A 17123-nucleotide genomic window follows, 5' to 3' on the forward strand; every position below is an offset into this window, starting at 1 on the left:
TACTGTATGGTCCAAACATGGTCTCTACCGACTCCGAAACAGCAACACGGCTGAAGCCAAAACTAACCACGGAGCCTCTAAAATGGATGTAGCTACTGTGATCGTATGACATCATGACTACATTCATTTTTCATTTACAGTCTATAGTTTATCACAGTGGTCTCCAACCTTTTTTGCGCCACGGACCGGTTTATGCCCGACAATATTTTCATGGACCGGCCTTTAAGGTGTCACGGATAAATACAACAAAATAAAACTAGTACCGGTACCGAAAAAAAAATAATTTATTCATAACACACGTGAAAAGACCCAGGAAAACCGAGTAAACGATAAAAACGATAACAAAATAACGCTGAAAACCAATAAAAACCCTGAAAACCATACATTTCACACCTGAGCCTCAACTCTCGCGGCCCGGTACCAAACGACTCACGGACCGGTACCGGTCCGAGGACCGGGGGTTGGGGACCACTGGTTTAATCACATCTGGGACAACAAACCTGAAGGGACTTTCTTTAAAACAGCACAACACCTCAGCCTGAACTCAAGCCGGGGGAGAGGAGTTAAAAACAAAAACATTAAAGTTTCAATGATGCAAACTGCCCACTGATGATCTGCACTTGTTACACTTGGAAAGCAACAGTGCAAACCGAAACCATTACTCAGGCTAACAAACAACAAAAACAAGCATCACAGCTTTAAAACAGTTTGATTATTTATTTGCATGATAGTATTAATTACCTCTTCTTGTGAAAACCAGCCCCTCTAGATTTTGCAGATTTTGGAAATTATTGCAAGCAAAGACATTTGATTCCAAGTGGCTTCCTTATTTGTATGTATACAGATTTATATATAAAAGAACGTTTTTTTGCTGAATTCACTGTTCTTCTGTGAGAAAAGTGCTACTTTTTGGGATGTTGAAGACTAAACGAACAACGCTGCAATGGTCTGATTTTGGACAAATGTTGTACAGGTAATCACAGCTGCATTTGTGGCTCACCTCACTTGAAATGAGGCGAAATTCAGGGTTTTTTTTTTGGCGTTTAGAATGAAGATTTAAAGACTCCAAAATCCTGGGGAAAGTGAAATATAAGCAAACATCATCAAGATTATTACCCTTTAAAAAAAAAAAAAAAGAAAGAAAAACAAAAACAAAGTACTGGAATAGCCACAGTCACTAACAATAAAGCCAAAGATAGCTAGCTAGCTAGAAAGGTAAATACTCTTGGTAGTTACACGCTATGTGACAAAGCTATGAGGAAGACAGCAAGTTGATCCTTGATCAAAGTAGCTACTATTCAGTCACATTTCATTGCTTAATCGAGAGTTGTAAAAAAGTAAGCGCAGATATAAAACAAGGAATGATATGAAAGCAGTAAAAACCGACAATCCTCATCTAAACCTATTGTTGTAGAGACTAGTGAGAAAGGCCACGAGGTTCACAGAGAGAGAACATGAGAAAAGTCCTACAGTAAAAAGCTTCAAACAAGGCAGTCCAGCAAACAAATGTGCATTTAAATAGAAAGGCAAACTTTACACTTATTACAGTATAGCTTCAAGGTTCACTCATTCACACAATCATTCATTCATTCAGGCGTGATGTCTTATTTCTCCCACATCCATCGTAGGTCCACGTGTGGCCAGCAACTTCTCTTGTTCACGAATGCAACTTAAAGACACTTTAAAATGAACATCTTATTGTCAGAACTCCTCTCTGACAGCATCTCTCCACAAAACCAAACCGGTGAACTTGCCTTGTAAGTGCACTCATGCAGACCAGGAGCAGCTGGTGGTACCATTTGAGTAATCTCACAAACTGCTGACAGGTGAATAATCACAGAGTTGACGTGAACTTCTCTGGTAAAAAGCTTAAAAACAGTGAAAAGCATTCAGCAGTAGAGCTGATGTTCTCTGGATATAAAACAATACGGTAAAGATGTGAGAAAAAGTTACGCAACGTCCGTATTTTTACTTGAAGTATGAAATGCTCTTTGAACCTTGAGGGATTAGGGTTTCATTTGGACTCTGGTGTTTCTGCACCCAGTACCCTGTACTCTCACAGTACCCTGTAGCGCAAAGAATAGGCTGCCTTCAAAATAAAAGTGCCATTGTATACTCTTCTCAAATAATTAGAATGCTGGAAGTACGCAATGAAATTCATGTCTTTGAAGGAATGCTGAACTACATAAGAAAAAGATTTGTGACTTCACTTTACAAAGGAAGTGCTATAGAAGTGCTTCCAAAGGTCTTCCTTCCAAATTCCTGTGCAAAACAAAGCACAGCTGTTTTCTTCTGTGTGTATCTTCAGTCTTTTAAAGGAAGTTTAACGAAACGAAAATAAATCACAGCCTCGGTCTACGGTCAGAAAAAATAACGAGCAAGTACTTCAGGTTCAACGAGTCTCGTTTGCAATTAAAATACATTCAAAACCTTCATTTACATTGATTTTGAGCAGAATTTGGTGGAACGTGTACCTTCATCGAAATAAAATCGCACATTTGAAGGATTTTTACAACTTATGCGAGAATCTGATGTGAAACAGGATGAGATTCCACTTCTGCAGTCCCAGAGTCTTTGCCGTGTTTGGGAAATGAACTGTACTTCAAACATTCACCTGCAGGACTCTCGAGCTCCATATCTGACCCGCGGGCTGGTGGTGGATGCCCGGGGGGGCTTCACTTTTAAACTTTGCGGATTTGTGGTAAAAACACCGGTCAGTCTCTTAGGCTGTTGATGTGAGCGCAGATCTTGAGGGCAGGGCCAAGCTTGATGTTCATGGTGGACATGAGATGCTCCTCCTTCAGCAGCAGCAGCGCCTGTCCATCAATTTCCTGCGACAGGAACTGGGAGGCGAGATCCTCGCACCCTGAGAGGACGACGGATAAAAGCACAGGTGGACAAAAATGCAAAGGTTGAAAATTATGGTACATTAACATTAATGCACACAGTCGTTCATGCATTAGCTCCAAATGCAAACATTTACATAACAAATAAAAGCATCAAGTTCGAGGTGGAAACAGCTGAACTCCAGATTAATGTGTCACATTAATATGAAACTGGTCTGTTATTTTAACTGTACAGTATTAACAATGTTGATAAGCATGAAACTGCAAATTAAAAGAAGAACTGATCAAAACATCAATTACTGCACTTGAATATAAAAGCAGAGCAACACAAGATAAACATCAGCAGTAGCCAGAAACCAGCTAATTCAGGAGCACTGCCATTCATTTTCCTCTTTACCCCCACTTCCATCATCTATCAGTTCAGGAGTTCACAGATTCCACAGAGGGAGAGACGCTGGAAGGGCTTTAAAAATACTGGTGGCCACCATGCTACCCCTCTGCCTCCTAGCACACACCTCTATGGTGCCAATTTCAACATCCTGCATCCCCTTGCCCTCGAGTTAACTCATTCAGAAGATAACTCGACCTCTGACCTTGACCGTGAAGTCGAGCCTTTTATCTTTATGTGAATCAGTGCTGCATTATAAGATCAAAAATCAGATCTTCTAACCTTGCAGTGAGGAAATAAACTGTGACACTTCCTCCACGCTCCACTGGGAGGGGCTAGCAGGCAGGCAGGTGGGCGGTGGTGAGCTCTCTGCTGGGAGCGGAGGAGGCGGCTGGTGGCAGGACGCTGAGGAGGCCGGCGAGAGAGACATGGGGTCATCTTCATCCTCCTCTACGCTGGACTCCTCATCTGAATGGCTCGACTCGGACCGGCACTACAAGCGGAGGAAGAAAAAAAAAGCAGCAGCGTTCACTAGTGTCCCGGTCTGCTTGCAAAAACATGAACATAGGCTACAAGGACAAAACCCCGTCTGCATATTTAAAGATTAGAGCTGCACAGACGGGGATTGTTACAGTTTATAAAAAAGGAGCACAAACCTCGAGATACCTGAGCACCGTCACAGAGAAGCAAGTAATGACTTCAAAAGGCTCATCATGCATACAAGTGAAAAATGCACATTCAGATGGATTCAGGTCTATTTTTGCTGTTACATGAAGTTTGTGTTCAGGAGTCTCATACATTTGGTTTGGGGCCAGTTTGTAACAATGGAGGAGAAATTTAAAGGGGCTCTTTTATGCTTATTTACTCTGCATTTCTATTCTTTACTCGGCATAATTCAGTGTATTTGTGTTAATCTGGGCTTCTGGCCGTGGTTTCTAAGCTCGCAGCCAGAGTGGTGTGAAATGACCACACTGGGGATGTCTCCTCTGAAACAGAGCTTCAGCAGTCTGAAGCCTGAGCTTTGACTAATGGATTATTTGTATGTACACTGACATCATTATTAGAAAGAGATCGCCCTCCTCGCACAATTATATTTGTGTGCTCCTCCATCCGTGTTGATGTCCCTGAGCACAAAGCCAGATCTGTATGTGGTTTAATGTGGTTACAAGTGAAGTTATTTTACAAAAAACACTTCCCAGGAAGCTGAAAGCTGCGGTAGAAGCAGATCATTTTGAACATGATCGCAGTTATTGATGACTGGGTGTAAAGTTCTAGCATCCAAATATGTTTAAAACTACTTAAAGTTGCATTTCTGCCAATAGGATGATAGAAAAGTAATAAATTGACTGAAAAAGGTGTAAAAAAATATTATATGTGTTTTGCAGAGTTAAACATACAAACATTAAAAATATTTGGAGCCAAATATTTTGCACATATCAGCACTTACAGGCTTTATTAAGAGGCCACTAAAGTTTAAAAACCCTTTTGCTAAAGTTTGAAATCCATCAGACAAATCTGAGCCCACCATCTCGTCTGCTGGTTCGTCTTCTTTCGGCTGCTCTCAGATCATCAGCCTCTTTCTTACCAGCTTCTGTCACACCAACGCTCTGCATGTCCTCCTTCGCTACATCCATGAATCTTCTCTGTGGTCTCCTGCTTTTCCTCCTGCCTGGCAGCTCTATATTCAACACCCTCTGCCCAAAATATCCACTAACCCTCCTCTGCACACGTCCAAACCACATCAGCCTTGGCTCTCCAACTGCATCTCCAAACTGCTCAACCTGAGCCGTCCCTCTGATGCACTCGTTTCTAAACAAATGCAATGCCTCTTTTGCTCTCCACACAGACCGCTTACCTGCATGTGAGCAAAGGCTATTTAAATGTGATCAAAGCAGGAAAGGCTCCAGTACAACTACACAGATCAGTTATCAGCTGGGATCGGACTTCTAATTTTTGACCTGCACCAATAATTTTCCTTGTAGGGACTGTATAATCCTGCCTCACCTTGGCAGGTACGGGCCTCCCTGCTATCTTGGCACTGGCTATTTCTGAGCTGGTCCTGCGGGGAACCCTCCTCCTGGCGATTCCTCCCTCGTCGTCCGAGTTGGAGAGGTGTCCGCGGCTCTGATCCCGATCCGAAGAGTGATCTTGAGCTTGACGCTGGCCGTGACCCTGCCGCACGCCGAAGTGCTGCCTGAAGCTGACGTTGTACCTGGGGAACCAATACATACTGTATCGTAGACAAAGAGTGACATATACGGTACTGAAGCCAAGACGAGCAACACAGTTTTTGTCTCTTTGCACCGTACGCGGTATATAAGCTATACACGTGTAGTGGGCAAAGGGACAAATACAAAGCAGAAGCAGAAAATGTCAAATCATAAGCTGACAACATACTGTAACAAACAATGCAGACAGCGCATTGTTTTCTACTGAAACATGTCACATAATAAATACAGTGTACATTTTAATACGGAGCACATTCAGAGGAGAAACAAAGCGTCCTCCACTGTACTGCGAGGTTACATGCTGCATGTGAAAGTGGATGAAGTGAGGCTATCACAATATGTAGACACAGAAAAAAAAACATGAGAACAGAAAAACACAAGCTGTGAGATTTACAGCTGGAGCCACCTGAGAATTCACACTAAAGTCCCGTTTTAGACAACATTTAGTGGGTCACATCTTTAGTAACACTGGCTTTTGATATCGATTCATTATATATCAGTGTTTCCCCACACACACACACACACACTAGTCTTTGGCAGCTCTGGGATTTAAAGTCATTTTGTGTCCTTTTTTTTTTTTTTAAAAATGGCTTTTAGCCATTGGCTGGCATGTTCTCCCCAAGCTTGCATGGGTTCCCTCTGAGTACTTTGGCTTCCTCCCACAGTCCAAAGACACATACGCTATGTTGTTGTTGTTGTGACTGTAAAATGACCCCTAGGTGTCCCTCTGTTAGCCCTACAACAGCCTGGTGACCAGTCCACGGTGTACGCAGCCTTTTGTCTCATGACAGCTGGGATAGGCCATGGCTGACACCATCTTTCATCCAACAGAACAGAAAACTGACAAGAGTACAGCCTCCTCACTCTTACTTTGAAAGCTCACTTGATGCTAAACAGCTGGCATAGCCCATCCTGTTTCAGATGGGTAACCCTTCTGTTTGTTATATATTTATATATATGTATACATTAGGGGTGCAACGATACTCCTATCGATATTGAACCGTTCGATACAGTGCTTTCGGTTCGGTACGCATATGTATCGAACAACACAATTTAAAAATTTTTTATCAACTTTTCTTCTGACGATGCCGTCTGTGTGGAGCACTCAGTGCGTTCAACTACTCCGCCTAGGCTGCACTGTGGAGCGCAGATCCACTGAGCGCAGCGCAAGCTAGCAAGACAGAAGCTAAGCTTGTTGCAAAATGCCAACTGCCTCAACGACTGAACCTCCCCCACCCTGATTCAGATCTGGCGTTTGGAATTATTTTGGTTTTCATGTGACGTATGACCCTGAAGGTAAGCGCGTCATGGACTAAAGTAAAACAGTATGTCGGATGTGCCATGCAATGCTCAATTACATGGGTGGGAACTAGTGTGTTAGCGCAGTTAGCTCGTTAACGTGTTGGCCGTCTAGCCCCACGCACAGGGCGATCCGCGGTAGCTCGTTAACGGAGATTTGCCGTGTTGTGGCGTTAACGTCATATCAGACTAACGCTGACAGCACTAGTGGGAACACAACAAATATGACTGCACATTTACTCCGACATCATCTTAGTGCAAAGACAAGTGGAAGCAGACAAAAACAACAAGCACGCATGCTACAAACTTTACCCGAGTCATTTAGACAGCCGTTAGCACATGATTCTTCTTATGATATGTTTAATATGCTGCTGAGAATATAGCCCAGAAGAAGCGTATAGTATAGCTTTTATTTTGAAAGAGCCATTTCTCTGTAATAAACTCTCTTTTCCAAAGATGAGTGATTTCTCCATCAGATAGATTTATTATTTTATCCCTTTGTTGTTTCAGCAACATTAAATTTAAAAACTGTACTTTTGAGTTAAAATATATATTTATAATTTTAATAAATGACAAATTAAAAAGGCATGAACATTTTTTTGTATCGAAAAAATATCAAACCGTGACACAAAAGTATCGAACCGAACCGTGAATTTTGTGTATCGTTGCACCCCTACTATATACATCTATATATGCGCGCAGTCGATTCTACTAAAGCAGTCAGCCTTCAGCTGCAGTTCTAGATGCTACAGTTTGTAGATGGGAAAGCAGACGTTATTATATAAAGGATTTATTTTCCATTTATTTAAGAAGGCACACACATGCACTGCATGGCACAATTACAGTGCAGTTATGTTGGAAACACTGTATATAACTAAGAACTAAAAGCCTCAAAGAGGATTGAGGTTTTGAGCTTTATGCAGTTTTGTTTGACTTCAAGATATCCAAATCTTACTGCACAGCATCTATGACAAACTGCACTGTAACTAGAAACAGACGTTCATCACTCGCACTGTGAAATAAGCTGAAGTGGCTGCAGCTGTTTGCAGTACAGTGATTTATTCTGTATATGTTTCATGCATTTTGAAGTACCTCTTGGCACAAGACATGGAGCAGAACCTTTTGGTGCCTCGGAACTGGCTGGCAGGAGCAAAGTTTTTACAGTATTCACACTTCAGCACTGAGGAGAGAGTTTAGAGACAGAACAAAGCAGATGGTGAATAATACACAAACGCAAACGTGGTATTATATACTCCAACGGGTTATGAGTCCCGGTCCACACACAGAAAATCAGACTGCGATGATATTTTCTTGTGATATCGCGCTGCCTGCGGTTTAGACTCAGAGGTGGGAAATTCCCAGCTTGAAAGTTATAATTAAAGTCTTTATGCTTTCCTGCAGCCCAGCTCAAACAAACGGGGCAAACACGGGTCATCTTGTTACACAACATTAAATCCCATAAGCCATGTCCATGTTATAATGTTAAAGGGACAGATCACCAAAAAATCAAAACAAAAAAACAATTCATATTGTTCATATTTTCCCTCCAATTCTCTACATTCATAATGCTCAAAATTTTTTTATGCGTTTCAGTTTTGAAGATATCAGCTGTACCAAGGTCTGCCTTTAATATACATTACTGTAATCTACTGTCCAGTATGGCAGTCACCGTGTACAGTATAAAGAAAAAACTGCAGCAAATCATGACTGTGTGACTTAAAAGAAGAAAATGAGAATCTAGCTAGAAAACTGGGCACACCAAGTAAATAACTAAAAATCTAGAGGATAATAAAACGCTAACAGCCAAAGAACAACAACAATAAAACATGTACTATGGCTAATGCACAGAGACTTCAGCAATGCAGAAATCACATTTTGATTTTCAAGATTTTAAGAGCCGTTTCTCATGCAGAGGCAACTTTATCCCAGAAACCTTACAGTAGATATTTATGATTCTGATTTCAGCCCTTAAACGTGTCTTTAAAGCAGCACTGCTTTAAGCAGTCTGGCTGTTACCTGTTGCTGTGGTAACAGTCTCCGACGGGTTAGTGTCTGGACTGTCGTTAGTCAAATCTTCACCAGCCGAGTCCTTGACTGGACCGCAGACCTGTCAAACACAAATTCAGTTTAAGAGTCAGCGACCGACAAAAACAAAACAAAAAAACAAACTACAAATCCCATGTACTCACAGGGAAAGGCTCCGCCCCCTCCTGGATCACAAAGCCCTCTATGAGGTGTGTAAGAACCTGCGGTTTAACCACAGCTTGAGGTGGAGGAGCTCTCTCACCCTGACCACAAGTCCCACGGGACACCAGCAGCACTGGAGAAGGAGAGGATGCAGGAGGAGAAGGAGAGGATGCAGGAGGAGGAGGTGGAGGAGGAGGAGGAGCAGCAGAGCCTGGAGAGGTGAGAGGAAGATAAATACTGTTTTTCACCGAGTGTGTGTGTTGACAGTATTTTACAGGGATGTATTTCTATGTTATTACCTGCATCGACGGGATTGGCTGGGATGGCCGAGGCATGATCTCTGACTGGCTGGAGCCGTGGAGGGGAGGGGCCATGTTCGTCATTGGCTGAATTCGAGTCTGATTTTCTTTTCAGAGAGCCAGTCGTCTGTTTACTCTAAACAAAAAGTGCCAACAGATACAGACAGACACTGAGAGTGATTGTAGGATGTAATATTTACACAAGGAGCAGTTATGGCTGAGTAGCGTGTTTGTTTTAGTGCTAGAACCCAAAATCACCATCTGTGACATGTAGAAATGTGTGTGGGTTAGAAAAACATCAAGTCTGATTCATGAGAATCACTTAAATCCTGCTTCAGCTGACCTGTGGCGTCTGACCTCCTGATGAGTCTCCATTGGTGGTTACACCAGCTGATGCTGCTCTCTGCTCTTCGGTCACCAGGTGGAGAGAGAGGGAGGAGCGAGACAGCGAGGGGGGAGGAGATGAAATGGTGGAGGGCCAGCAAGAGGCGGGGCTTGAAGCCAGCCGTACGTTCTGACTCTGTCCAGAGCTCTGATTGGCTTGTGGATGCACCTGAGACACCTGAGCCAAGGGGGGAGCCTCCTGGGGTGACTGAAGCGTCTTCAGCCCCACCCCTCGGCCGACGACTCCACCCTCCCTGGAAGCGATGGACGCCACCATGGTGAGCAGACTAGAGGAGCTGCTGAGGACGGCGGCACCATCCTGGCTGCAGCTGCCACGGGCCAGAGCGAGAGCCTGGGCATTTCCAAGTGTGCTCTGCCTGGCTCCCACTATCTGCACTGGGATGTGAGGCGTGTGGGGAGGCTGGCTGGAGCTGCTGGCAGGCGGCGGAGCAGGCAGGATGGGAGGGGGGTTCCTTGAAGGAAGCTGGAGGGGCAGGCGGAGCCCCTGTAAAGTTTTAGGTTGGATGGGGATGGGTCCGTTTCCGTGGCCTGATTTCTCAGCACCGAGTGAGGTTTTCTGTAGAGGCTGCACCACCAGAGTCTGAGCGTTGACCGCTGGTTTGATGGTTGCCGTGCCCACCGGGTACCCGTGGGGCTGAGATGTGGCGTTGGATGTCAAGACCAGAGTATGTGCTGCTGTGGGAGCTGTGGTTCCTGTGGTGAGGGTTCGAGTACCGTGGAGTAAGAGCTGGGAGAGAGGGATGGAAGACGACGAGGACGACGAGGCACCGGAAGAAGAGACGGGGTGAGCTTTGAGATTAGTAGGCTGGGGGTAGGTAGGGATTTTGATGTGGGATGGCTGGGGCTGAGGCTGGCTTGGTTTGGTGGGGGACTGAGGGGTAGACTGGTGAGAGGGCTGGACCAGCGAGTAGGCAGCTGGGAAAAATAAGAATGAAAATATATTAGTGTCTATTTAGTGATTCATCACATTTAAAACGGCAGTTCACCCCCAAATTAACGTAACGTTACATATAAAAGCATTTAAACCTGAATCACTGTCATGAATTTGCTTCAATATTATTATAACTAAAATGAGAAAGTCCAAATTAAGTGTACGCTTCTGAAATTTCTGCCAAATCCACCACAGGCTCCATCATCATACACAACCTTCAGAGCATTACAAAGCTCATTTATATGTTTAATTCCTCTTCTTTCTTTCCTACCCGAGTCACTTCTCTCTGGGGCTTCAGTCTTAACACCCACACCTTTAGGACCCGACAGACCTCGCATGGCTAGATTCTGTACCTGGAGATGGAGCACAGAGCAAATGTTTGGGTGAAAACACCCATCTGTCACTTTGTTGCTGAAGAACGAAAGAATGTGTCTTCAAGCCATGAGAACATTTTTATGTTAGCCACACACCTGGTCGTTATCAGATTGGCTGCTGGATGAGGAAGTCGGAGGCACTTCCTGCTGCTGTTGCTGAGCCTGTGGCTGCTGGGCAACAGTTGCCACAGCAGTAGTTGCAGTGCTGCCGGGCATGAAAATGAGCTGGGAGGGGATAGGCGTCCTAAGGGAGCGGTTCACCTGCAGGACAAAAAGACATTAAAGCCATTAAAATGCACAAAACTGAGCTGCCGCACATAAACCATCTGATCAAACTCACTCTCAGGTACATCTGGCCCTGCCCTCCGGCTGTCCCACTAAGCAGCACTGATTGGCTGATTGTGGATGTTGCTGAGGCACCCATTGGACGGCTGCTGGTTGTAGACCCTGATCCAGATGTTACATTGACCTGAAGAACAGGAACGTGCATCTTTAAGATCCTTTGTGGCTCGAAGGAAAAAAAGCGGTACTGATTTTGTGGCATAAAGAGCTATCGTTTTTGTATGATTACGTACTGCGGTTGTGCTGGTAGTCTGAGAAGAGCTACTGCTGGAGGGGCTTGACTGACGACTGGCAGCCAGAGTGGCCTTAAAAAAACAAAGAAAGTAAAACGAAGAAAGGGAAGAGACAGAGGAAAAAAGCAGCTTAAGGTTTCAATAAACTCCAAACAAAATGAAAACTGAGATGTTTACAGAGGCTGTTGTGTGGTTGATGCAAAATATGCTCAGCTTTGTTTCTGGCCACAAAGCCTCCATGTTTTACAACCCACAGCTGTCCAGCATCGACTGTAGACGTGGCCTCCCCACCTTTTTCTTCTGGTTTTCATGGGAGTTAATTATTGCATGCAAGTAGGTGGCAATCTGTCTTATGCAACGCTCTTACAGCGTCATCATGTATCGTTTTATTTCTTACAATAGTTTTTCTTTGTGCTTTGCAAACAACACGTGCAGGATGTTTATAACTTCCTTTACTTGAAAGAAACAAAGTGAAATTTGCACACACCTTTACCTGTTGCACAGCTGCCAGGTTCTGCAGCTGTGCTGCGTTGTTGATCTGCTGCTGCAGCATCAGCTGCTGGAAGTACTGAGCGGCATTGGGCTGCCTCTGTAACGCCTGCAGGGCCTGGAGGGAGGAGCAGACGGCCAAAAATGAAAACTGAAGGAGGGACAGCATTTTGGAGAAGGAGAAGAAAGAAAAAAAGGGGGAGGGAGGAACGGAGCATGAAGGAAGTAAAGTGCTGTGAAAAGATGGGGATGGAAAACATGACGGCAAAGAGTCAGAAGAAGACATGAAAGAGTGAGGGATGGGAGAAATTTAGGATGGAAAAGGAAGTGCAGAGAAAATTGAGGGGATAGAGCAGACTGAGAGAAACGAGTGCAGAAGGAGCAGAGAGAGAGCGAAGCTGCAGAAACCTGCCAGCTGCCTGATGTATGAGGGGAGGCTCGTACAGTAATAAGTCGGGGGATGAAAGCGAGCGCGGCGGGCTGGATTAGTGTGTGCCGGGTGACAGAGACAGATGGCCGTGCAGGGTGACAAAAGCCTGAGAAAATAACACCCAGCCTCCATCACACCCAGCACGACTCTGTCTCTTTTCTTTACCCCCCCCCGATTCAGTCAGTCTTCATCAGTTTCTGTCCATCGGCTAACACATAAATCAGAAATTATGAAGACAAATGAGCCACACACACACTTTCTGCCCCTGCTTACACGCAAACAGTCCATGTTTACGCTGCAGCCAAAAACAAAATTTGGACACGAAAATGCAAAGTGATATCATCATTTTCTATTAATTTTTATTACAATTTTGTTCACTGGCAGGATTATAAATGCTCCGCCTACATCACAGTGAAGGTTTTGCCACAGGGATCTATTTTACGTGTTTCACGACGCATCTGAAATGAGTTTTAAACTATGCAAAGAACCAAACGCTCCCACGAGTCACGTTTTTAAAGTCTAGACCTGAATCTAGACCTGTATACGTGCAATCTAATCCCCAGGCATGCAACCTACTTTTAGCCCAACAATAACAACTCGAAAGCAGAACAATGCACCATGCTGCCGGGCTATCACCCTCAAGGTATGGTTCAAGTGTGAGAACAGCGAGATATTAAAGATGGTAGGGGTCATTAAAAGCCACCCCATGAAGATTATGACCACTTCCTACTTGGGGAGGGGAGTTTTTGAGGATGAGCACTGGTTTCTAATCAGGGATGTCTCCCTTTTTTCACATTTACAAACAAAGAAACGCATTTCCTGTCGAACAAAACTTACATTTTTAAGCATTTTAAATATTTTTTACGCGATGCCTTTTCCCCCCTTTGTGCACAACAATCCTGGCACACTTGGATTATTACTGAGGCCCAAAACTGGAAATCCAGCTAACTAACATGTGTGTTAGTTTTTAACTGTTAAACTAAACTGATCTTAACCTGAATTCTAAAGGCAGCTGTGAACCGAGCCTTTAAAAGCTTTTTCCATGAAGTGAGGACTCATTGTCAGCGTGTGAAAATCAATGTGGTCTGGTCCTGTAGCCACACAGGTATAAACACTCACACCTACCTGGACCGCCTGCCTTTCATACAGAGACATGGAATTCATGGGAGAGGGGCGGGAGCTGGTCCCAGACGGAGCGCTTCCATTGGTCGAGGCCCCCTGCTGGTTCTGCTCTCCGTCTGTCTCCATGGCTGCTGAGGAGACAGATGAGGCGTCCGTCAGTCAAACACAGGATGAAACAAACACCAGTTTCTCTCTCTGCGAGAGTCTGATGGATAGAGGAGGAAAAAAACTCCACACCTGTCACGGTTCCTGACAAACAGCAGACCTCACAGAGTCGAGATGCTGTGAAACACTTTTTACAGCGTGGATGACTGATGTAGTTCTGCTGCTGGTTATTTTTAACACTTTCAACATTTTAAAATGTTTTCATTTTTTATGGCAGTAAATCACAACGACTGAGTGTCTCGCTGACAGCTGTTTTTTCCCATCGCCACCATGGAGACGGACACAATGCTCCACAGACCAGTTTACACCTTTAAAGGGCTTCCATCAAGCTTTTCCTTTTTTCTGTCACACACACACGCATGCACGCACACTATAACGGATGGATTTAGTATGGACGTTCATATGAAAGATTACATTTACTGCCCTCATTACTTGAAACTTTGGTAAATTATATGCAGTTTTTTCCTGCTTGGATCTGTAGGATGTCCAAATAAGGGGACATCTTAGGTATACAGAAGCTCCACCGACCTCCTGTTCAAACCTTCTGCTTATGAGGGGCAGCCAATCAACAGAAAGTTGACCTAAGGGGCAGTCGATGAACTGAGTAGCTTCACCAAAGCCCAATATAAGACCGATCCACCACATTCTTGTTTTACATGCTGTGGACAAGCTGCAGATTCAATTTTAACCCCCTCACACTAACCACACACAACATGCATCCTGCAGACAGGAAGACTATGAAAGTACCTCTAAACTGCACAACTAAAATGATTAATGAAATCAGGTTGCATTTACAGATTTGCCAAATTAATGTAAGTCAGGCTGTCACAGGGATTGTGGTAAAAAAACAAAATCATAATAATAATAATATTCTTTACATATATGCAGAAAATGAGGGGAAAATTTGCAAAAAAAAAAAAAAAAAGATATCTGTCAAATCATTTTGCAAATGCTTTAAACTCAAAATGCGAGAGCTGGAGGTGGAAAGGATTCTGCAACCATGCACAAAATTCAGTCATCTCTGATATTAAAGATGTGGATTTTTGACACAATATTGCCATCATCACCTTTATCATCAATGCATGGTTACTGTTACACACTAATCTGTGTGTAAGAAAAAGCAAATATTTGCTGTAAGGTATGAACCTCAGAGTGAAGTGATAAAAGACAGAAGTCTGTGCATTTTCTTCTTATTTTTGACCATTTGATAAACAAAGGTGTATTTTATGCTTGTGTAAATTAAAGCTCTGCATTAGATTTTTTTCTTGTTCCGTTTTGCACGTCTGGACATGCAGGAAAAGGCCTGGAACGTGTGAGGGGATGAAGATGGCAGCTGTAAAGATATAATTAACTGTAACATGCAATTTAAAAATGCACATTCATTTCCTCTTTGCAGCAGTTTATCATTTTAATCAGGTTATCTGGTTTAGGTAGGAAGTCATTATAAAGCATCCATTTTCGGGGATTCACAGGAATAAAACGGGGAAACGTGCTTTAGTACAAAGGCTCCTGCATGAGAAACATTTCCAAAAGCATCGCTCACACAGCCTTTCTGCATCTACTTCACCACCTTACAGGACTTGTTCAGACCAGGTGTTCACAATCTTTTTTTTTTTTTGCAGTTTCCTTTATCACTGCTCCTCCTCCTCCAACCATCCTGTCCCAGCACCTACAGTCTGCCTCCGTCTCCAGCCTCCACCAGCTCAAAAACAGCCACCTGAGCAGCTCACACAGCGCTAACGTTAGCTAGCCATCCTCCATGTTTCAGACCAGTTAACACTGGATCCACCGGAGGCTACTCCTCCTAGCCTCCCGCTAGCCCCCCCGCCTCCACCGCTGCTGTCTGGCTCGTTAACTCGGCTCTCGCTCCGACCTTACCGTCACCGCTCCGGGTTCGTCCGGCTCCTCCTGCACCGGCTGCCCGCTGCAGAGCGACACCGAGCGATGCAACGATCCGCCGGGCTTCTTGTCTGCGTTGTGCCCGGTGCTGCTGCTCTTTTCGCCCGTCTTCTTCTTCTTCTCTGTGCAGGACGCTCGAAGCGGCAGCAGCAGCACTGATTTTACTGTTCTGCATAAATTTGCAGCTGATGTGTGGAAACGCCTCCTTCTTTTTTCTGCTCGGCCCTTTCCGGCGCTGCACGATGACGGAGCAGGACGGGGACAGGGGCTCACTTTACCCCCAAAGGCTTCGGGATCAACATGCTTAGCATTATCTCAAACTTCATGTTTTACTGGACACCAGAGTAGTTTTGCATTTTTCACAACTTGACATGATACTTGTTCATCCTGCACCTATATTCATCTGACACAAGGTGGTTCAGCTTCCTCCCCCTCCCTTCCTTCTGATTGGCTGACACTTAACAACAGAAGGTTTGAACGGCAGGTGGGTGGAGCTTCTTTTCCTGAGATGACCATTTTAGGGATATCTTGTCTTTATAACTTCATACTAATAAAAAAAAAAGGTATACCTGTTTGAAGTCAAGTGTTTAGAGCAATGTGAAGGAATTACTTGTGGACACACGGATCTCATTATTTTTAACTTTGGCCATGTTTAATATGAATGTCCACCAATGGAACAGGAGATATAAGGTGTGATATATAAATATATATAAGGAGAAACTGAAAAAAGATTCACCTGGGTACCTGCAGTCATTCTATACCAACGTATTCTAGAGTCAAATGTGAGACCATCTGCCCAACAGCTTCAGCCTGAGTGACACTGTGTCGTGCAACAGGCCAATGATCCCAAGCACAGCAGCAAATCTGCAGCAGAATGACTGAAAAAGACGAATCATGTGGTCCAATCAATGGCCAGACTGCAATCTAACTTGAGCTGAAATGCTGTGTCAGGACCTCAGGAGAGCTGTGAATAAATAAATGTCCACACACCTCAATGAACTGAAGCAGCGTTGTAAAGAAGGCTTTGCTGAAATTCCTCCTCAGCCATGACTGATAAAGACACACAGAAAACCATGACCTTAAGTTATTGCTGATAAAAGTGGCTCTCCGAGTTATTGAATCGTGGGATGTACTCACTTTTTCAAACACCACTTCTGCATTTTGGCTCAGTTTTTATTGAATAACTCAGAATAAGTCAGTGTTTAGATTATGAGGGAGGAAAATGTAATATCCTTTTAAAGTCTGAACCATGAAATAATTGCCAGAAAATTCTAAAAAGTCTTTTTTGAACATGGAACATTTATTGAGCCTCCTGACAAATAAAAAATATATTAATTTGCATAGATTAGTTTTAATTTGTATCATATTTGCTGCACCTTGTATTTTTTTTGCTCAATAGTGTATTGTGCAATCTCAAAAACTCATAAAAACTGTATGTATCAAATATGATACACTACGTGTTAAGAGGATATTATAAACAAAATTT

At 43.8% G+C, this 17123-nt stretch overlaps 1 protein-coding gene across 5 annotated transcripts; it reads right to left on the reverse strand.

The window, feature by feature from the left end:
• Positions 1–1086: 1086 nt before the first annotated feature.
• Positions 1087–15869, reverse strand: LOC146643156 (polyhomeotic-like protein 1). 5 transcript variants are annotated; one of them, XM_085397017.1, is made up of 15 exons: positions 15617–15869; positions 13577–13701; positions 12020–12139; positions 11533–11604; positions 11298–11426; positions 11054–11218; positions 10855–10936; positions 9591–10567; positions 9248–9383; positions 8951–9159; positions 8778–8868; positions 7854–7941; positions 5239–5446; positions 3517–3727; positions 1087–2866 (listed from the first exon to the last, which is right to left on the reverse strand). In XM_085397017.1, exons 1-15 carry the CDS (start codon positions 15810–15812, stop codon positions 2715–2717), a joined length of 2961 nt encoding a protein of 986 aa, XP_085253143.1. In that variant the 5' UTR covers positions 15813–15869; the 3' UTR covers positions 1087–2714. The 5 variants fall into 5 exon arrangements, with proteins under 5 accessions (XP_085253143.1, XP_085253140.1, XP_085253141.1 ...); XM_085397014.1 differs by having other exon boundaries at positions 5239–5464; XM_085397015.1 differs by having other exon boundaries at positions 5239–5464; positions 12026–12139; positions 13577–13704.
• Positions 15870–17123: the final 1254 nt, after the last annotated feature.

The sequence above is a fragment of the Rhamphochromis longiceps genome, linkage group LG22 (assembly GCF_057381845.1).
Source record: "Rhamphochromis longiceps isolate RC_006_pf linkage group LG22, R_longiceps_female_GT1.1, whole genome shotgun sequence".
Classification (NCBI taxonomy): Eukaryota; Metazoa; Chordata; class Actinopteri; order Cichliformes; family Cichlidae; genus Rhamphochromis; species Rhamphochromis longiceps.